Source organism: Dromiciops gliroides, chromosome 3 (genome assembly GCF_019393635.1).
Source record: "Dromiciops gliroides isolate mDroGli1 chromosome 3, mDroGli1.pri, whole genome shotgun sequence".
Lineage (NCBI taxonomy): Eukaryota > Metazoa > Chordata > Mammalia > Microbiotheria > Microbiotheriidae > Dromiciops > Dromiciops gliroides.
This window is the reverse complement of record NC_057863.1, coordinates 549,738,384-549,759,994: the sequence shown is the minus strand read 5'-3', so window position 1 is coordinate 549,759,994 and position 21,611 is coordinate 549,738,384. Positions and strand designations below refer to the sequence as shown.

At 44.8% G+C, this 21,611-nt stretch overlaps 1 protein-coding gene across 1 annotated transcript in view; it reads left to right on the top strand.

Moving 5' to 3' along the window:
• Positions 1 to 21,611, top strand: part of GDPD4 (glycerophosphodiester phosphodiesterase domain containing 4) — a 71,282-nt gene that overhangs the window by 48,302 nt on the left and 1,369 nt on the right. The window contains exons 14-19 of the mRNA XM_043991810.1: positions 165 to 247; positions 8,173 to 8,222; positions 14,508 to 14,600; positions 15,356 to 15,421; positions 17,050 to 17,115; positions 19,689 to 19,754. Coding sequence (XP_043847745.1) covers positions 165 to 247; positions 8,173 to 8,222; positions 14,508 to 14,600; positions 15,356 to 15,421; positions 17,050 to 17,115; positions 19,689 to 19,754 — 424 coding nt within the window. The remainder of the gene's footprint in view (positions 1 to 164; positions 248 to 8,172; positions 8,223 to 14,507; positions 14,601 to 15,355; positions 15,422 to 17,049; positions 17,116 to 19,688; positions 19,755 to 21,611) is intronic.

The following is a 21,611-nucleotide window of genomic DNA, read 5'->3' as shown; positions in this document are numbered from 1 at the left end:
TGCACATGAACAGTTCTGTCCTGGCTCTCTAGTACTTACTAGAAGCTTGGTGGTAAACCAGCCAGTACAGATTCCAAGATCCTGCCCCCATGGGGAAATCCAGAAACTCTTTTCTCTATCCCTCCACTCCTACAAATTATGCCAACCTCTGTCTTGTTTTCTAGACACCAGATGAGTATATGAGAATGTGGATACTGCTGGACTTCATCTCTGCCTTCATCATTATGATTGTGTTTTTTTTCCACTGGTAATTCTTTCTTTCTTTTTTTTTTTAGTGAGGCAATTGGGGTTAAGTGACTTGCCCAGGGTCACACAGCTAGTAAGTGTTAAGTGTCTGAGGCTGGATGTGAACTCAGGTACTCCTGACTCCAGGGCCGGTGCTCTATCCACTGCACCATCTAGCTGCCCCTGGTAATTATTATTTTTTTTTTAAGTGAGGCAATTGGGGTTAAGTGACTTGCCCAGGGTCACACAGCTAGTAAGTGTTAAGTGTCTGAGGCCGCATTTGAACTCAGGTACTCCTGACTCCAGGGCCAGTGCTCTATCCACTGCACCACCTAGCTGCCCCGGTAATTATTTCTTAAGATACCTAATTCTCTGACAAGAATTGCTGGACGCCTGTCCCCTGCCTACTCCAGCCTGAAGTTGGAGACTTGGATTTGAACTCTGACTTCCAGGTGACCCTAAAGGCAGACAGAGTTCATCCCTCTGCTAAATAAACCCTACATTTTTTCTGTGCTAGTGGCTTGGGGTTGTTACCTTCCTTAGCCTATTTAAAGAGAATGGTGCAGATTTATGAATGCAGTGGCAGCTGGGAATGTGCATGGGAGGCATACCCATCCTTTCCCAAGTAAGCCAGGCTGTATTTAGACAGATGGGACCCTGTGTAGAGCATTTGGCTCCAGGGCCCAGTTACTGCTTTCTTCACTGGGAATAGAGCACTGGATCATGAAATTGGGGAAGACTTGGGTTCAAATCCAACCTTGGACATTTACAAGCTGTGTGACCCTGGGCAAGTCACTTAACTCTGTTTGCCTGAGTTTCTTTATCTGTAAAATGAGCTGGGGAAGAAAATGGCAAACCCCTCCAGTATCTTTGCCCAAAAAAATCCCAAATGGGATCATAAGAAGTCAGATATTACTAAAAAAAGACTCCAGAAAGGAGTCTAAATGATGGAGCTGAGGAGTTACGGGTGGATTCAACTAGCATCTCAATATAGGTGATTCTCAGATTTGTGTGTTCAGCCACAGCCTTTCTGCTGACCTCCAGTCTCTCATCTCCAAATGCCTTTTAGACAGCCCAAACCAGATGATTCATTGACATCTTAAATTTAGTATGTTCAAAACTGAACTTATTTTTTCCCTAAACCCTCCCCTCTTCGAAACTTTCCAGTTACTGTTAAGGGCATCACTATCCTTCTGGTCACCCAGACTTGTTACAACTTAAGTACCATCCTCGAATCTTTTCTCTCACAGCACCCCCATATCCAATCTGTTGTCAGTACAGCTTGCTACAACTCCCTCCCCTGTCTCCTGGCACTGTGACCACCCTGGTATAGGCCCTTATCATGCCACACCAATAGCCTTCTATTGGGTTATCTGTCCTGCCTCAAGTCTCTCCCTACTCCAGGCCACCCTCAGCTGTCAAGTCTTCCTAAAGTTGAGTCTAACCATGTCACTCCATGTCACTGGAGTTCAGGAACTCCAGTGGCTCCTTATTTCCAAGTGCAAGTATCAAAATCCTTTGTTTTTTAAAGTCCTCTGGAACCTGGCGCCTCCCTCCCTTTCCAATCCCCTCTTTCCTGCCTCTTCCTATCCCTCAGAGACACTGGTCTCCTTAACTATTCCTCACATAAGACACTCATCGTCCAGCTCTGGGCATTTGGCTTTTCCCCTATGCCTAGAACTCTCCCCCTCCTCATCTCTGCCTCCTAACTTCCCTATCTTGCTTAGATCTCACCAAAAATCTCACCTTCTGCAAGAAACCTTTCTTGATCTCCCCCAATGCCTTGCACCTTTCTTCTAAATAAATTGACTATCTCTAATTCATTCTGATTATATCTTGTTTATAGATAGTTTGCCTGCCATCTCCCCTATCAGACTATGATGTGAGCTCCTTGAGATCAGGGACTGCTTTTTGCCTTTCTTTGCATCCTCAGCATTTAACACAATGCCTGGCATATAATAGGTGCTTAATAAATGCTAGTTGACTGACTGACTTAGAGGATTGCAGGCATGAGGGACAATCTCTGAAATGTTGTGTACAGTGAATGGCAAGTAGGCCAATTTAGCTGCAATCTAGAATATGAAGGGGAAGTAATGTGCTTGCTGTAAAAATAGGTTGGAGCCAGATTGAGAAGGGCTTTAAATATTAGACAGAGGAGGTTGTATTTCATCCTAGAGGCAGTGGGGAGCTACAAAAGCTTCTTGAGTGGAAGTATGATGTGCTCAGAGTTGCACTTTAGAAATGTGAATTTGTCACCTGTTTGGCAATGGGTTAGGGAGAAAAGAGATGGTTTGTAGGAAGACAAATTAGGAGACTGTCGCAACAATCCAGACAAGAGGATATAGGAACCTAAACTATGATGTATGATTGTGGAGGAGGTTTTCCTAACTTCTAACCATATAGTTCTATTCATCTTAAATATCCCGGTTTGGTAAAAATTCTAGGGGCAGTATTTTAGAAAATACATGTCCAAATAAAATTACATACTACTGTATGTAATTTATTTCCTTAATTCTTTTTTGGGGGGCGGGGCAATGAGGGTTAAGTGACTTGCCTAGGGTCATACAGCTAGTGTCAAGTGTCTGAGGCTGGATTTGAACTCAGGTCCTCCTGAATCCAGGGCTGGTGCTTTATCCACAGCACCACCTAGTTTCCCCCTATTTCCTTAATTCTTCTGATTTTTAAGTGCAGGAGACATGAGGAGGGAGAACGACTCCTTAAAACACTGCCCCCAGCTTGCACTTGTATCCACACATATCGAAAAAGATAAAAACAAGGAGAAATCATAATTGATATACGAAAACGCACTGAAGAAAAAAAGGAGATACATCTTAATTTATGACCTTCTCCTTTGTCCTTCCCACCCCAAACATAACAGGTAAGGGGTCCTTACTGCCCACTCTCCAATTTTATGTAAGTATCCAAGAGTTTCAGTGACCATCTGCCAAGCATTAGCCGGCTGCCATGTCTAGTTTCTGGCATCTGCTTGTCAATTTCAGCCCTGTATTCTTTGGAGAACAGCTGGTTTTAGTTTTGACTGTTGAACAAACAAAAAGCATGTTGGGAGCCTAGGTTCCAGTCCTATGTCCCCTACCAGTCATGTGATTTTATTTTGTGGTTTGTTTTTTTTTTTAACTTTTTTTGGTGAGGCAATTGGGATTAAGTGATTTGCCCAGGGTCACACAGCTAGTAACTGTTAAGTGTCTGAGGCTGGATTTGAACTCAGGAACTCCTGACTCCAGGGCCGGTGTTCTATACACTATGCCACCTAGCTGCCCCAGTCATGTGATTTTAAACCCTATCTTGAACTCAAACTGCAGTCTCTCTACTGCTAAATCTAATGTGGTTTTTTTTAGAGTCTTCATCCTACTTGATTCTCTGTGGTTCTAATAACTATCACCTTCTCATCCCTAATACTCTTTCTCAAATTTTCATGACATTACTCTTTCCTGGTCTTCCTCCTACCTCTCTGACTACTCCTTAGCCTTCTTGGCTGATCTCATCTATACCATGCCCTTAAGTGTGAATGTACTCTACCTTAGGTGTCACATCCAAAGCCTCTCCTGACCCCCTTTCTCACTCTACCCCTGACAGTTGCTAGGGCAATGTCATAGTTGCCTTGTATACATCTTACATTTACTCGTACATGATTTGTGCATTGTGCATAATACCCAATGCCTAACACATAGGAGACTTTGGATGATTGCTTACTGAGTGCATGAGTGATGTGTACTAAAGATGTTGTGGAGGTCAAAATGAGATTAAGAATTGAGGATGGGGAGGCAGCTAGATGGCGCAGTGGATAGAGCACCGGCCCTGGAGTCAGGAGTACCTGAGTTCAAATCCGGCCTCAGACACTTAACACTTACTAGCTGTGTGACCCTGGGCAAGTCACTTAACCCCAATTGCCTCACTAAAAAAAAAAAAAAAAAAAAAAAGAATTGAGGATGGGGGCAGCTAGATGGCGCAGTGGATAAAGCACCGGCCCTGGATTCAGGAGTGCCTGAGTTCGGATCCGGCCTCAGACACTTGACACTTGCTAGCTGTGTGACCCTGGGCAAGTCACTTAACCCCCATTGCCCCGCCGAAAAATTAAAAAAAAAAAAAGAATTGAGGATGACTGAGGCTGCAGAACCCAGATGTCCAGAAGAATGTCCTTGACAGAAATAAGGAATGTAGAAAGCTAGGGGCTGGTTTAAGGGGAAAAAGAAGAATCTCATTTGGTGCATGTTGAATTTGAGATGCTCAAGGGATATTTGGGTAGATGTGCAGTTGGCAGTTGACAATACAGTACTGAGGCTCAGAAGAGAAATGAGGGCTGAGTATATAAATTTGGGAGTAATTTGCTATGGGGATGATAAATGGGATCATTTGGTGAGATCCCTAAAATAGAGTAGTGAAAGAAGAGGGCTTTGATCAGAGCTCTGAGACATGAAACACTAAAGTAGGCAGTCCCTACAGGACAGCAAAGTAAAAAGTCTAACATACATAGGAGGAGATTGAAGAGAGTGCAGTATTGACGATAACAATGACAACAAAACCAGGGAGGAGACAGTGTCTCAGAGAAGAGAATGATCATCTGTACCCCAAAAGAGGGATTCAGAAGGTTGAGGGCAGACAAAGTCATTGGGTTTAGCAGTTAGATCTTTGATGACCTTGGAGAGAACACTTTCAGCTGAGTGTTGGGAACAGAAGCTTGATTGCAAAATGTTGGGAAGTGAGTGGGAGGTGAGGACCTGGGAGGAAGTAGGTATATATAACTTTTTCTAGGAATTTGGCTATTAGAGGGAAGAAGAGACACAGTATGTGTCTTGAGGGGATGATGGGGTGAAGTGGAGGGTAGGTTTTTAAGAATGGGTAAATAAAGAGGAATTTAAGACTATAAAAAAATATCAGATGGTCAAGGGGAAAAGCTCCTGGAAGAGATGGGAGGGGATAAGATTGGCAAGGAGAAGAATCATCTATTTTCCTGAAATAAGAGCAAAGAGTGAGGGAGTGACAACGAGGCCATTTGATATAGAGCAGTGGAAAGGAAAAGGAATTTTCTCAGTAAAATTATATAAAGCTTGTCCTTCTCCTGCAAGGGATATGGGAATGGAGGGGAAATGGTGACTTGAGAGAAGAGGTTTGGAACACTCGCTGTAGGGTCTACAATAGGAAGTGAGCCAGGGAAGAGTTCAAATACTGTCCTGTAGCGGCAAGGAAAGGACCCCATAAAGATTGGGTGACCACTACAGTCATTATCAAGAGGAGCGACCCCTATGGTGAAGGGGCATGCCCTTCTTGCCCCCACCAATTCTGACTGCTACTGATCTGCTCCATATCCACCACTGATGGGCAGCTATACCCAAGAGCCCTGGTATAGCAGCACCCCTAGCTCCCTAGGTGTGGCCAAGTGACCATCATCTAGGTTCAAGCATCCCCTCTGCATAACGAGTGCACCATTCCTACCACTACCAACTGCCGACCAACTGTCACTGACAGGCAGGTAAGCCCAAGAACATCGGAACACAGCAGCTCCCCACAGAGTTGTCTGCCTGGCTCCAGCCCGGCTCCCAGCCCGGCTCCTTCAGCCATCATCCAGGGGAGAAATCCCGGTGGATAAGGAGCCCACCATCCCCACCATCCCCAGCACCAACTGCTAAACAACTACCATGTATAAGCAGGTAAGCCCAAGAACTCTGGGACTGCAGCGTCCCCCTCCCCACATGCCCCGTGTTAGATTGCCCCCCAAAGCCAAAGCCTTCATCACCCAGGGAGACAACCCTTGTAGAGACTAGCACGATGACTGCTCCTGCAGGTGCTACAACTCCATCCTCCTCAGTAGCCACAGATACTGAAGACCAAGAAAATACCACTCTGGGTGCCAAAGCCCGTGGCCTAATCAACTGGTCTAACATTAGAAACTGATCTGCATTTATGAATGGAAATGACCCCACAGAGGAAGCACAACTATCTCCCACCTTCTTTAGGAGGCCTTCCCCATCCCCTGTCCCCTCCCAGTTTCTTCTCTGAAAATGCTTCCCATGTGTATGAAATACTTTTTTATTCATTCATCACACATTTTTATTGGGCCCAATCAACCCAGCCATGTAAGCTTGAAAGCAGGGACTGGATCCTTTTTGTCTTTGTGTTCGTCTCCCCAGCACCCAGTGCCTTGCATGTAAGAGATGGTAAATAGTTCTTGAATGAAGATGAGCACAGAGATTGATTCGCGTGTGGTGGTTCAGTTAGACTGAGAACATGTAGTGTGTGTGGAAGGGAGTAATATAAGATGTCTAGAGTAGTAGGTTATGGGGGACCTTGAATGCCAGGGAAAGGAAGCTGACCCTTATTCAGAAGGGAATAATGAGCCTTAAAGGAGTTTGAGCAGAGTGACAGATGTGACCAAACCCATGCATTAGAAAGATGTTTGGGGCACTATGATAGTTTTGTTTTTTGTTTTTTGTTTTTGTTTTTGTGCGGGGCAATGGGGGTTAAGTGACTTGCCCAGGGTCACACAGCTAGTAAGTGTCAAGTGTCTGAGGCCGGATTTGAACTCAGGTACTCCTGAATCCAGGGCCGGTGCTTTTTCCACTGCGCCACCTACCTGCCCTTACTATGATATTTTTAAGGGGGCAGGGAATGGAGATAGGTAGACCTTGGGGAGGTCACCACAATAGGGCTTACAACAGGATGGTGACAGGAATACCAGAGAATAGGGGACAGATGTGAATCAACAGAAGCTGGTCACTAATTGGACATGAAAGGTGAGGGAGAGAAAAGTTCCAAAGAGAGCCTCACCAAGACTGTGTCTCCATAAGAGCCAAGGCCATTGAGCCTTCTGATGCCCAGCAAGCTGTTTCTCCAATGCAGCCATGCCATCAACATCGTCCCATCCTGAGACCTTTTGGTTGCCCAGCTAAGAGAGTTTAGAGACATCCAACCTTTGCCCCTCGTTTTTTGGATGAGGAAGCTGGAAAGGAGAAATAAGTCCCCCACGGTCATGAAGTGGATTTATCATTAGGACTAGACCTTGATTCTCATAATTGGCAGGACACTGCTCCTCCCATCACACTGTGCTGCCCCTCGAAGCTGGGTCAGGCAATGTACTCCTCCCCACTATTACAAGATGCAAATATTTGATAGGAGACCACCTCCCCAGATAAAAACTCCCATGGTGGGGACTCCTTTTTGAGGGGTTCAGGGTAGATGACTCTGCCTTGTCTTGGTTGGCAGATCTGCCAATAGCCAAATTCAGGCATCCCTTCCCATGAGCCTTGATAGGTGTAAACTCCTGCAGTCGCCTCCACCTCTTTAGACTTAGAGGATGAGTCTCATAGAGCTAAAAGAAACTTTAGAGATGATCCATTTTGTAGAAGAGGGTCTATATAGGGTCCATGTTTACCTATTTGGTGAGAAGTATCAGAGCCAGAATTTGAACCCAAGTCCAACCCCAAACCTAGCATTTCTTCTCATGCTTTGCTGCCTTTCTTGCCCCTTGTTCTATCTCATTTAGGTTATTTACAACTTAGATTTGCTAGCATTCATCTAGCAAGGTATAAAGTAGTTTCCTATGATGATCTCATTAACTTACAATTAAAGAGTTGGTAGCTGTTTTAAAATATTTGAAGGGCTGCTGTGAGGGATTGGGCTTTTTTTCTGTTTGTCCCTAAAGGGAAAAAATGGGGGGGCCTTGGGTGGAAATGACAAACTTAGGCCCGATGTCAGGAGAAGCTTTCTAACGAGAGCTGTCCCAGAGTGGAACAGGCTTCCTTGAGAAAAGGGAGGTTCCCCCCTCTTTGGAGGTCTTAAAGGCAAAGACAGGTAACCCTTGTGGGGTGTGTCTGTGCTTGGGATTTGATGGCCTCTTAAAATCCCTCCTGATTCTGCGATGTGGCGATTTCTGGGTGATCTTGCTTCCACAGGTAAACAGCTTCATTCTGTCACTGGTGTGCTTTATTCCAGGTGGAGAGAGAAAGGATGGTGTGAATTGGCTGGGAGAAACACAAGCCCAGGTAGGTAGGTAGGTAACAGTGGGAGATTTGTGAGGTGAATCAGTGGAGCAGCCCCAGGAAAGCCCTCCGGTCCCTTTGGATGTCTCTGACGTACTCATGAGTGGTCCCCAGGAACTTGCTATGATACCGCTGCCCCAGACATACACAAGTAGGTGCCCACATAGATGGGTCACAGCTGCTTGCCTCTATGCGAGTAGGCACAGATTGGCATGTGATCCATCTCTATAAAATGGTTTACTTTCCCTTTCCCTTCACCTCTGTAGCATCATGCCCCATACTTTTCTTCTCCCTAAATGCTGTGATCTTGGAGACAGCTAGGTGGAGTGGTGGACAGAGTGCTGGACTTGGAAGGCGGGAGTCCAAAGCCCTGACTTAGCTGTGTACCCCTAGGCGAGTTACTTAACCTCTAGCAACCTGTTTCCTCATCTATAAAATGGGGATAATATGGGCTCCCTTATAGGGTTGTTGTGAGGATCAAATGGGATCATATAGGCATATGTATAATATAATATGTGCATACAATATATTTATATACTATATGCATATGTTTTAATATATTTGTATAATATATGCATATGATATTAGGGGCGGCGAGGTGCTACAGTAGTTGGAGTGATGGGCCTAGAGTCAGGAAGACTCCTCTTCTAGAGTTAACATAAGGCCTCAGACACTTCCTAGCTGTGTGTCCCTGGGCAAGTCACTTTACTCTGCCTCAGTTTCTTCATCTGGAAAATGAGCTGGAGCAGGAAATGGCAAACCACTCCAGTATCTCTGCCAAGAAAACCCCCAAAAGGGGTCATGAAGAGTTGGACACAACTGAAAAATGAGTGAAATATATAATACTATATGTGCAAATATCACATATGCATATATGATATACATGCTATACAGCATATGAGATGTATATATGCATATATATATATAATATACTGTGAAATATATTTGATGACTAGCCTAATTTGAGGGGCTGAAACTGACTGGAGGACTAATCTGGGGACTTTTGACTATTTGGCTATCTGACTCTGTTTAATTTAATGTGGGCCGTTGATAAAGTTCCACCACACTGCTCCCAGACTGATAGACTAAAGATTAAGAAGCCTCTTAACTAAATAATCAAAGCAGAGTTTATTTATGAGATACTATTTCAAATTAGGAATACAGGAAAATAAAGTGTACAACCTGACTGCTTTCCTGCGGTCTCTTTTGCACCTACTGACATCTTGAATACAATAAGGGCCTTAGCCGCCTCCGGGCACGTTACACTTTCCCTGGTTTGTATTAAGGCCTATAACCTTGTCAGACCCGTCTCTAGTCTCCAATCTTTGCGGTCTCCTCAGCCGCCTCTTGACCTCTTCTTGTCCCTCCGAACCCCTGAGTCTTGTCTATCTAGTCCGTCTCCCCGCTCCTTCCTTAGTCCGTCCCCCTCTAGTCCGTCCAATCCGTCCTCCCAGTCTCCTTCCTTTTTTCTAGTCCATCTCCCCTAGTCTCATTCCTTGCTCTAGTCAGCCCCCTCTTCTCTCCCTCCCAGCTCTCTATATACCTTTTCTTCTCTCCACTCAAATCTCGGGGCTTCCTTCGTCCCCACAGACCAAGCTAATCCACCAGCCAGGGCTGCGGCTGGTTTTGGGGGGGGGTGCACTCCCCAGCTTTCACGTGCTTCAGCACAGGCTATCCGGGATCTTAAGATAGCTCCGCTCAGGTCGGAGGGAGCTGGGGCTTCTTCCCCCCCCCCCCTCCAGCTGTCTGACCTGGCGTCTTGTATAGCCCACGGGGCTTTTTCGCTCAGCTGAAGCTGAGGAGGAGGGGGAGAGACCCTGAGGGCCTAAGGCTTTCTAATCTCAGCATAAAGGTAGGGTCCCCAAATCAAAATAAATTTCCACAATACACACAGTACTTTTTATGTGTGCTTTTTTTTGTTTGTTTTATTTATTTATTTATTTTTTTAGTGAGGCAATTGGGGTTAAGCGACTTGCCCAGGGTCACACAGCTAGTAAGTGTTAAGTGTCTGAGGCCAGATTTGAACTCAGGTACTCCTGAATCCAGGGCCGGTGCTCAATCCACTGCGCCATCTAGCTGCCCCTTATATGTGCTTTTAAACCATAAAGTAACATATAAATGCTGGCTATCATCATTATCATTTTCCCCATAGCAGAGACCTGCCAAGCATGCTGTGCTAACAGTTAGCCAAATCAGGGTTCTGTTTATACTTCTTTTGAGAAGGCTATTTTATTTATTTAGTTAGTTAGTTAGTTAGTTTTTTGGTGAGGCAATTGGGGTTAAGTGACTTGCCCAGGGTCATACAACTAGTAAATGTCAAGTGTCTGAAGTCAGATTTTAACTGGGGTCCTCCTGACTCCAGGGCCAGTGCTCTATCCACTGCACCATCTACCTGCCCTGAAGGCTAATAATTTTTACATAGTGCCTTCTTTTCTTATTCTCCAACTGCTTCATGTCTCCCCTTCATAACTCTCATAGAGAGTCGAAGAACTTTGTTCAGCTCTTAGCTCTCCCCTTTATGGTACATGACCACAGGCAAATCACTTCTCTGGGCCTCACTTTTTTCTTTTTGTCTTAAGAATAAGTGACATTGGGGTACAGTGGATAAAGCACCGGCCCCTGGATTCAGGAGGACCTGAGTTCAAATCTGGCCTCAGACACTTGACATTTACTAGCTGTGTGACCCTGGGCAAGTCACTTAACCCTCATTGCCCTGCCCCCCCAAAAAGGAATGACATTTATAGAACTCCTAAAGTGTACATAGCATAGAGCATAATGGTCTCATTCGAGCCTCCCAACAGCCCAGGGAGGCAGGGACCACCGTTATCATTGGCCCCATTTTACAGACGAAAAGATGGAAGCTCAGAGAAGTATCAGATGTGGCATTTGAACCCTGCCCTGCCTCTTTGTAGATCCCCAGAGTTCCTGTGATCTGCTTCATAGAGCACAGAGATTTTGTCTTACTCTTTCCATGTCCTTGTTGTCAGTGAGACCCAGCTCTCCTCAGATGCCACAGCATCCACGGCCCACCTCTTCAACATCTCTTCACTCCCTCCCTAGCACACTTGTCCTGGAAAAGTGGGCAGAATACTCCTGGCTGCTCTCCTTGAAAGGTCACTCTTTTCAAGTTCTCCATGTTACTAAAGTCACTGTGGCTTCCAATCTCCAGATGTTTCTCCCTCCTCTCTCCCCAGTGTGCTCAAGGACTTCTCTAAATGCTTCGCACATTTTGTTGGAGCCTATGTCTACTTCGTATGTGCCCACTTTGCCCAACCCCTCAACTCGAAGTTCTCTCTCCCTCATCCAGTATCATCACACTCCATATTCCAGTTATGCCTTGATAATAATGATAAGAGGAGGAGAAAAGAGAGGGGGGTCATAAACGATAAACACTGCGCCAAGAGCTTTTTACAAACATCTCATTTGATCCTCACAACAACCCTGGGAGGTAGATGCTCTTGTTATCCATGTTTTACAGATGAGGCAAACAGGAGGTTAAGTGACTTGCCTAGGGTTACATAGCCAGCAAGTGGCTGCGGTTGAATTTGAATTTAGGTCTAAGTGATTACCAAGTCTAGTGCTCTACTGTACCACCAACCTACCTCTACTGGCATCATTCCATAACTCCACCCCACTCCCACCCCTAGACAAAAGACATTTTAAAAAAAAGCTTTCCCTTGAAATGAAGTACTTACTTTGCTTACTGTAGTAAGCAAAACTGATCCATGTGTTGGCCGTGTCTGAACATGCATGTCAATTTTTAGCGATGCCAAGCTACTCCCAGATACACACCTGGGATGTTGTATAGTTGTTCATTTTGGGGCTCTGTGGTCTCTGAGAAATCAGAGTTGTTGGAGAGAAACAAAATGGAGACAAGTGGTCCAGGGCATCATGATTACCACAGAAGTAGTGTGACACTCAGAAAAGGGAGATAGGTCAGCCATTCAACAGAAATATTGAGAAAAGACCATTGATCCGTCAACAAAAATCATTAGTAACCTCAGAAGAGCAGTTTCAGTGGAAGGATATGATTGCAAGCAGATTTTAAGAGGATAAAGGAGAGGAAAGTGGTGGCACCTATAGGCAACCTTTTTGAAGAGTTTAGCTACAAAGAGCAGGCAAGATGCAAGGGCAGTAGTGGGGATGGGAGGATCAAGTGAGTTTTTTCAGGATAGGTGAGACAGGCATATTTGTAGGCAATAGGGAAGTCGTCAGGATGACAGGTAGAGACTAATTATAAGTGAAAGAGTGTAGATGATATAGGGACAATCTGCTGGAGGAGACAGGATAGAATGGGATCACTTGGATAAGTAGAGGTAAGGAGTAAGGCTGTTTTATCAGATATCTGAAAGTCTTTTGGAAGTGTGAGATTGGAGGTCAGCAAAGAGGTTAGAACAGGATAAGGAGATTTAAGAATCAGCAGTATAGAAATGACAATAAAATCCATGGGAGCTACTGAGATCACCAAGTGAAGTAGTCCAGAGGGAAAAGAGAAGGGGCCTAGGACAGAAACCTGAAGGACACTTAAGCTTAGAGAGCATAATCTGAAGAAGCATCTAGCAAAGGAGACAGGGAAGGAACAGCCAGATAGGTAGAAGGAAAACCAGGAAAGAGTTCTCTCTGAAAACCTAGAGAAAAGAGAGGATCAAGAATAAGAGGGTGATCAACAGTCCCAAAGAGGTGTAGAGAATGAGAATCTGGCAATTAACAGATCACTGGTAAATCTGGAGAGGGTGTTTTTGGTGGAACAATGAGTTTGGAAGCTGGATTGTAAGGGTTTAAGAAAAGATCAAGGGAAGAGAAAATGGGGGAAGCTAGGTGGCACAGTAGATAGAGCACCGGCCCTGGATTCAGGAGGACCTGAGTTCAAATCCAGCCTCAGACACTTGACACTTACTAGCTGTGTGACCCTGGACAAGTCACTTAGCCCCAATTGCTTTCACCAAAAAAACTAAAAGAGAGAGAAGAGAAAATGAATTGTAGATGACCTTTTTAAGGAATTTAGACACAAATTGCTGAAGGATAGGACTATGGTTGGTAGGGTTGGAAGGCTCAAGTAAGGGTTGGGTTTTTTTGAAGATGGGAGAGACATGGGTCAATAGGTAAGGAGCCAATAGGTGGAGAGATTGAAAATATGTGATAGAACAGGGATGATGGTTGGGGGTGGGGAATCTGTAAATGAGATGGAATAGAATGAGATTACTTGGTTCATTTCAGTCAAGTGGAAGGTTTTAGCTTTGGTAAGGAGTAAGGCCACCTCTTCATGTGAGGTAGGAGTGAAGCAGAAGAGAATGGCAGAAGGCACTTAAGGGATAGGAGATGAGGAAGAGAGAGCTCACAGTGAATGGCTTAAATTTTTTATATAAAATATGACACAAGGTTCTCATCTGGGAGATTATGGTGAGGAGGACCATGGGAAGTTTGAGGAAAGGTTTGGAAACGCCGCCATGGAGAGTGGGAGAGTGAGTCAATAGGGGAGGTATAGTAGAATTGCCTAGCAGTGGCGAGGGCCCAGTTGAGGCAATATTATAATAATTTGTAGCAGACCCAGTCAGAACAGTTGTGTGGTTTTTTACATCTTTGTTCAGCAGCACATAGGTAGGAATGAAGGGAGCAGATAGAGAGAATTATCCAATGCTCAGACTTGGTTAGGGAGAAATCAACAAAACAAGGGGACCAGAGACTCGAGAAGAGGGCAATGTAGAGTCGTACTGGTTCACCAAGGGGTCATGGGAAGAAGGGAGATGGCCTAGGAGAGAGCTAGTTGGAAGTCACATTGTGGACAGAGTTGGGTTTGGTAAGGGAAGACGGAGAGGTGGAAAGTCAAATGGATTATGGTCAGATCAGGTGATTTTGGAATTCTTGAGTATGGAGGTGGTGCACTTGTGGGTGAAGGTAAGATCAAGGATATGTTCATATAGCTCATAGGAGTGAGCACATTGAGGAATTAGTAGTTATGGTGTTTGTGGGAGAGTCAGTAGGTACATTGACTGACTGACTGCTGGATTTAGAATTCAGATAGCAAGCTCTGCTACTTTCACCTGCTTAACCTTGGACAGGTCCCTGAGGGAGTTGAATTAGATGGTCTCTAGAGTTCCTTCAGTTCTAGACCTATGTTCCTGGGACTTGAGGGATGGAACATGTTCAGTCGGAGAAGCACAGGCATGGGGAGGTATGGGTACATTTCCAGGAATTTTGCCGTGTCTGGGGACTGTTCTTTCTGTCCCCTTTAGATCACCTATTTATTTGGTTTCATCCTTTACTCGCTCTTTTTCTCTCTTTCCCCAGTCTTTCCAATGTCCGGGGTTACAGATATCGAAGAGAATATTGGGGAGGTCCAACAACAAAATAAAAACAATGAAAATCAAGAAGAAATTCCGGGTAAGGAGACAATAAATATATTGACCCAGGCTGTTGCTATGTCTGTTACATCATTTACCCTGTCTCAGTTTTCTCATCGGTAAAATGGGGATAGTCCTACCAATCTTTCAGGGCAGACCAAATTGGATAATATATGGGAAAGGTATTGAAAATTTATGAGGTGGGGGCAGCTGGGTGGCGCAGTGGATAGAGCACCAGCCCTAGAGTCAGGAGGACCTGAGTTAAAATCTGGCCTCAGACACTTAACACTTACTAGCTGTGTGACCCTGGGCAAGTCATTTAACCCCAATTGCCTCACTTAAAAAAAAAAAAAAAGAAAATATATGAGGTGATGAAAAATGCTATCCACCTCCAGAGAAAGAACTGGAATCTGAATTCGGATTGAAGGCATACTATTGTTCACTTAATTTTGAGTGTGTGTTTCTGCCTTTGGGTCTATGTCTATTTTCACAACATGATTTAATATGGCAATGTGTTTTGCATAATTGTGCACATGTAGCCTACCTCAAATTGTTTACCATCTTAGAGGGTGTAGGTGAGAGAAGGAAAAAATTTGGAACTCAAAATTTTAAAAAATGAATGTTAAGAATTGTCTTTACATTTAATTGGGGGGTGGGGAAATAAAATATTATTTAAAAAAAGAAAGAAAATATATGAGGCCCAGTACAGAATGTGTGTCTCTCTAAGGAACTGGATTAGGAACATTTTGATTTCCTCCACTGTTGGTTTTTACAGTCTCTTTACTTTTTCCTCAGTATCACCAAGTCCTTCTGACAAAACCACAGGAGATTATTGGGAATCCCTCTTAGAAATGAAACTTGGTGAGTAGATGATGGGGCTGGAAGAGATGTTAGGACCTCTTCTCTATCCTTTGCTGTCTGTGTGACTTTGGGCAATCAGCTTCCTCATCTATAGAAGGAGGGGATTGGGCTAGGTAACCTCTGAGATCCCTTTCCCCTTTTCATCTGTGTCCCCTTCATCCTTAGGCCACCACTGTTTAGGAGCCCTCTGAAGGAAACGTCCCCGACACCTTGACTTGAGAGCCTGGTGGTGGGTAGGGTTGGGTAGGACTTTTCCTCCAGTGCCCAGGGTCTTGTTTTTCACTTGTCAGATCTCTTCCTCACTGATTTTATTGTTTGGAGGGAGCACCTTCCCTGATTGAATGGCTAAGGAGGGGATACACATGTGTGCAAGACATAGGTTTTGCCTTCCACTCTAGTCGGGGAGACAAGACAAATACAAATGGAAGACTTATGAAAGCTGACACGCGGAAGGCGCTCTGTGGTTCAAAACACACATGATCTCTTTAGATTCTCACATCAACCCTGTGAGGAAGGGAGAGCAACTCAGTTCAATTTAATAAACATCAATGAAGCCCCTACTATATTCAAAACCCTTTGCTGAAAAGAGGATAGAAGAATAGAGCCTTTGTCCACAAGGAACAGTACAGGCTAATGGTGGTGGTGGTCGTGGGGACAGACATTTATATGAATAATTATCGTTCAAAGGAGCATAAAATTAAGTGGAAAGATAGCAGGCCTTGAGAAATTTGAGGATGCAAAGATGGCTTTCTCCTGAAAACTGGCGTGGTGGAGAGGTGGATTAGGGAAGGCCTTCTGAAAGATAAAGGTGGAGAGGATCCATTCCAGGCAGGGTTGGCAGGGCCAGTTTAAGCCAAGGCCCAGAGGCAGGTGGCTACGTCCTGCCCCTCCTATGGTAATAGTGATCACCATGGAAGATCAGGGTTGGAAGAGACCTCAGAGGGCATCCTGTCCAACCAGCCCCACCCCTTAACTACCTCCAGTGGAATATTTTAGTATAATACCCCCATTACAACAGCCCTGTAGTGCTTACAAAACACTTTTCTACAACAGCTCTAGGAAGTATGGATCTAAGTACTATGACCCCCATTTGCACAAGGCTCAGAAGAGGAAACAAGCAGGCCTTCTGGCCCTAAGTCCAGTGTTTGTTCCACTGTGCCAAGCTGCCCGAGTACTTTTGTAAAATCATTCAGTTAATAAGCACTTATTAAGTATAAGGCTGTGGCTATAAAGGCGATGCTCCCGAAGGCTCAATGCCCTCTTACATTGTAAGAGCATTAATAAATTTAAAATAACAATGAGATTTGGGAGAGATACCATTAAGGAAGGTCCTAGGGCAGAGTTGTGGGGTCACTGTCAGCTTATGTGCCCAGGGCAGGGATTTAAGCCCTGGCCCGTGTTCTTTAAAATGTTTTGCCTCCCCTTCCCCTCCAGCAAATAAAGTGAAATTGGAATATTCCTGAGAAGTCTAGAAGGAATGACCCTGAGAGAATTTGACTGGCCAGTGTCTCAAGAAGAAAATGCCAGGAGGGCAGAGGAAATGTTTTAGAATCACAACCTTACTTGCTCCACTTGGGCCTGACCACCTGCCTCACTTGCTGATTTCAATTTCTTCTCCCTCTTTTCAGAAAACATGAAAATGACAAGGAGCCTGAGCACAGAGAGTGTTATAGGATCAAACGATGAAGACCAAGGTAACCCGATGGGGAAGTCCTAGAACCCCAGGTCTAGAAGGAACATTGAGACCTCCATTCCTGACCTCCTCCATTGCCCCCTTCTCCTGGTTTGACTACTAAGAGCATCTGGGTAGGTCTTGGGCATCCCTGCCCAGAAGCCCTCTTGTGCAGAGACTCAGGCCTCCCTGGGGACGTACAACCTCTTCCTCCCCTCAGATGGGTATCAGAAATTCCTTTTCATTTATTCAACAGATATTCACAAACTAATTTTTAAAAACTCAAGAAAGCAAAGTCCTCACTCCTCCTAGGGAAAGTTCTCCCTGTAACTTCCACCCAATTGGTATCAGTGCTTTCCAGTATGGGCAGGCAGAGTCCCTCTTCTGCATGGAAGTCTGTCAGATGTGTTCCTTTTTTTAGATTTCTGTGATCTTTCGGTCTTGTGAAATGATATTAGGAAGTGCCCAATATATATGTAGCCTCCACCCTATCCCCAGGCTAACCTCTAACTTCCACTCTGCACTGTTAAGTTGACCCCCAAACGGTTACATATTGTCTAAGGTTTATAAAGTCTTTGTGGGTATGAATTCCTAAAACCATCACAAGTCCCAAGAAGTCTGCTTATATCCAGTGGTCAGGGAATCGATATGGTTATCTCAGAGTGAAGTGAGGTCCTAGCTACGCAGCTATATCCCATTCCCCTGTGGCATACGCTCTCCACAAATCCACACACCATCTGTGGGAAGAGCGGGCACCTCCATGGAGTCCAGTGGTAATGAGGGCCCGTGTGTGGCCAGGACAAAGGACACCTCCAGCTCTCCCTTCTCATCTCCTCCTGAGTGTAGACTCTCTGCTGGGCAGATTTCTCAGTCAGGCTCCCCGGGTCTGTCCCTCTCTGCAGCTTCCAAGTACCAGGGCTAACTCTATTCTTCTTCCTTAGATGGCTGCCAGGGCTCACCATCCTTGGAGCCGCCTCCACTGAGTGTCTGTCTTTACTCCCTGCTTCCTGCTGGGTACTGTCCCTCCTCCCACCAAGTGGCTCTTCTGTCTGATACTATTGGGAGGGAGAAGCAAGGATAGAAAAAGTCCTCTCCTCTCCACTGGCTTCTGGGAGAGGCACAAGGGAAAAGGCCAAAGGAATCTCCTCTCGAGGCCTGGGCCCTTCTTGCATAGTTGGCTGTTTTCTGTACTAATGGAGGTCATGCATGGTGGAACTGCTTCCTGTTATGATGCTCTCTCCGGGAAGTCTGTCCTGTTTTTGTTGTTGTTGTTTTGCGAGGCAATGGGGGTTAAGTGACTTGCCCAGGGTCACACAGCTAGTAAGTGTCAAGTGTCTGAGGCCATATCTGAACTCAGGTCCTCCTGAATCCAAGGCCGGTGCTTTATCCACTGCACCACCTAGCTGCCCCTGTCCCGCTTTTTAAAGGCTTCTAAGGTTGTGTCTCATGTTGGGCCATCCAGTGGCAAGCTGCCCTTCTAATTCCATCAAGGAAGAACTTTTTTTATATCTTATAAAAGGGGAGCAGAATGAAAACCCTCATTCTCACTTTATTTAAGCCTTCATATCTCATTGACTCTGTTGTCTGATCCTTCTGTAATTTCATTAACTGGAGGAGAATCCGTTGGTCAGGAGTATCTGGACCAAGTCCTCCTCATTCCCCACCAACATATAAAATACCGTATTCCCTTCATAAGGGTTGGGGAGGGGGCAAGAGATAATAATTACTCCCTATGCCAGCTCTAGATAGACTAGGCCTTGGAAAATAGTGCAGTGATAGGAACAGAGGGAAGACTTTCTGCTGCTCATAAAGCCAGGCTTTCTTGATTCAAAACTGACCACCGCCTTGAAAAGCAGCTCCCAGAACTTGAAATGCAAGGGGTGACTTTGGCCTCTGTCCTTCAGGAAAAGCTGAGAACCAAGGTGAGTAGCGATGGGAATAAGAAGAACAGGAATTACTCCGTGAGCTAAATAAATAGACCAGGAGCAGGAACTGACTACAGGGAAGGCACCTATAGGACTTGCTTTCTGTGGCTCTCTATAACTTGGGTCTGTATCCCATGCTGGTGAAGAATAGTATGGTTTATAGAAGTACAGAGCATTTGGAGGCGGGTCGGCAGCATTGGTTCCCAGGCCTCTCACCATTCTGCTTGTTTGCTCTCTTGTGGACCTTCCAACCTGGCAGTGCCCCTCCTAAAAGATGGCACCCCAAACTGAATTCCATTCTTTACGTGTCGACTGATCAGACAAATGACAGACAGACGATCGCTTCCTTCATTTGGGAGACTAGGTGGTCGCTCAGATTTGATGCCCATTTGAGAACTTTACATGTAAAGAATGTGGATGGTCCTTGTTCTGGCCAATCTGTTAAAAAATGTAGCCAGCTCTAAAATCTTCCTGGCTCCCTGCCTTAGTTTGTGATTCAAAAATGTGTATTGAATTGAAATGTTGAAAGAGATGAAAGGGAAGAAATCCAAGCAGAACCCAGAAGACTGGGTGGAAAGGTGGATGGCAGAGCCAGAAGGGGCACTGTGGCCTCCCCCTGCCATTCTCACCACCTGCCCTCGTTTAACTTCTTTTCCCCCCCTCTCTTCAGGAAATATGTTTCCTACAAGCATAAGCAAAGACACCGGGAAAGGATCAGAAGAAGAAGAGGTACTAGGTATGCAGATGGGAAAATCCCAGAACGACAGAGCTACAAGGGGCACTGCAGTCTAGTTCTCCTTCCCTCTCGTGACCTCAGGGCCATAGAGGGGCCTCTCCCTCCCGTAACCATGGCCCCAAACCCTCTGGGACATGTAACTGTGTCCTGGAACAGGTGAAAAAATGCATCCCCTGCCTAGATGTGGAATCTAATGCTTATGGTCATTTTAAAAATTCATTCCATACACGACCAGCCTTTAAATAGTTTTTTATTCATTCAAGGATTTAGATTGTCCCTCCTCATATAGAAGTTCTCCCTTAAAGGAGCTGAAATCCTACTCCTGAGAACTTGGAATGAAGAGCTGGGCCAGGCTTTAGAACTCCCCATCAGTCCCCGCTCTCCTTCATGCCACATGTCAACTATCTGAAGATTATCAGATTATATTCTCCAGAATTCACTTCCATTCCGGGATACATGTGAATAATGTCTCTGGCTACCCACAATCATCACCTTTCTTTAGACATGCTAAAAGTTCAGCCCTTCCTTCCACATGACTCAGAGATTTAACAGTTCTCTGGAGTGGGATCTGATCTGGGCGCTGATGCAACCTATGATACCTTTCACAGGGCTTTTTTTTTTTTTTTTTTTTTGACAGCTACACTTCAGTTTCGATTTATGTTGGACATTGCAGTCCACTCAAACCCTCAGTTCTTTTAGACAAGAATTGCTGTCTGGACACATTTCACAAAATCTCATTATTTTCTAGGTGTAATGGAAGTCTAGTCTAACCTCTCCCCAAAGCAGGTTTCCCGCTCCAAAGCAGCACCCACCAGCTTCTCCCTGGAAGACCATCAGCTCCAAGGAGCTCCCATCTCTCCCTTCTTCCCCAGTGCAGTCCGTTCCATTTTTAGGCAGAAGTTTTTTAGTCATTTTTTTTATTCTATTGATTCAAAATCTGAATCACCATAACCCCACCCATTGGTTCTGGTTCTGCCTTCTAGAACCAAACACAACAAATCTAATCCCTCTTCAAGACGGCAGCCCTTCAGATATTTGAAGAGAGGAGTCAAGCCTCCGCCCAAACTCCAGGTTAAATTTCTCCACTTTCTTCAACCCAATGATCTTTTTCCAGTTTTTAATTGATGTTGCTATCTTTTTTTTTTTTACATCATCATCTCCACATGTATCTTTTACTCTCCCCTACCCACCGTGCTGTCCCTTATAACAAAGAATACCAGATAAAGGTGGAGAATCCTTCAGCTAAACTAACCAACGCATCACCTGAGTCTGACCATATATGCAGTGTTCCACCTCTGTAGTCTCTCGCCTTTGCAAAGAAGGGAGGTGCATTTTCTCATCTCTTCTTGAAGGCTAAACTTGGAGTCATAATTACATAGCATTTGGGGAATTTGAAAGGTTGTAGTCATTGTGTAGACTATTTTCCTGGTTCTACTTACTCTGCTCCATTCATATGTATTCCTACACCTCTCTAAATTCCTCATATTCATCATTTCTTACAGCACCATAATATTCCATTACATTAAAGTTATCCTGATTTGTTTAACCATTCCCCAGTCCACGTCCACTTATTTAGTTTCCCTTTTTTTTGGCTACCTCAAAAAGTGCTCCTAGAACTTTGTTGGTGGATATGAGACCTTGTAATTCTATCTTTGATCTCAGGGAAGATGCTTAGCAGTGAGACCTCTGGATCAAAGGCTTGGGACACATTAGTCACTCTCTTAGTACAATTCCATGTTGATTTCCAGGGTGGTTGGACAAATTCATAGCTCCCCCACTTGTATTTTTAGGGTACCTGCCTTACCATAACTCCTTTAACACTGAATATTCATCTTTTCACCATCTTTGCTAATGTCC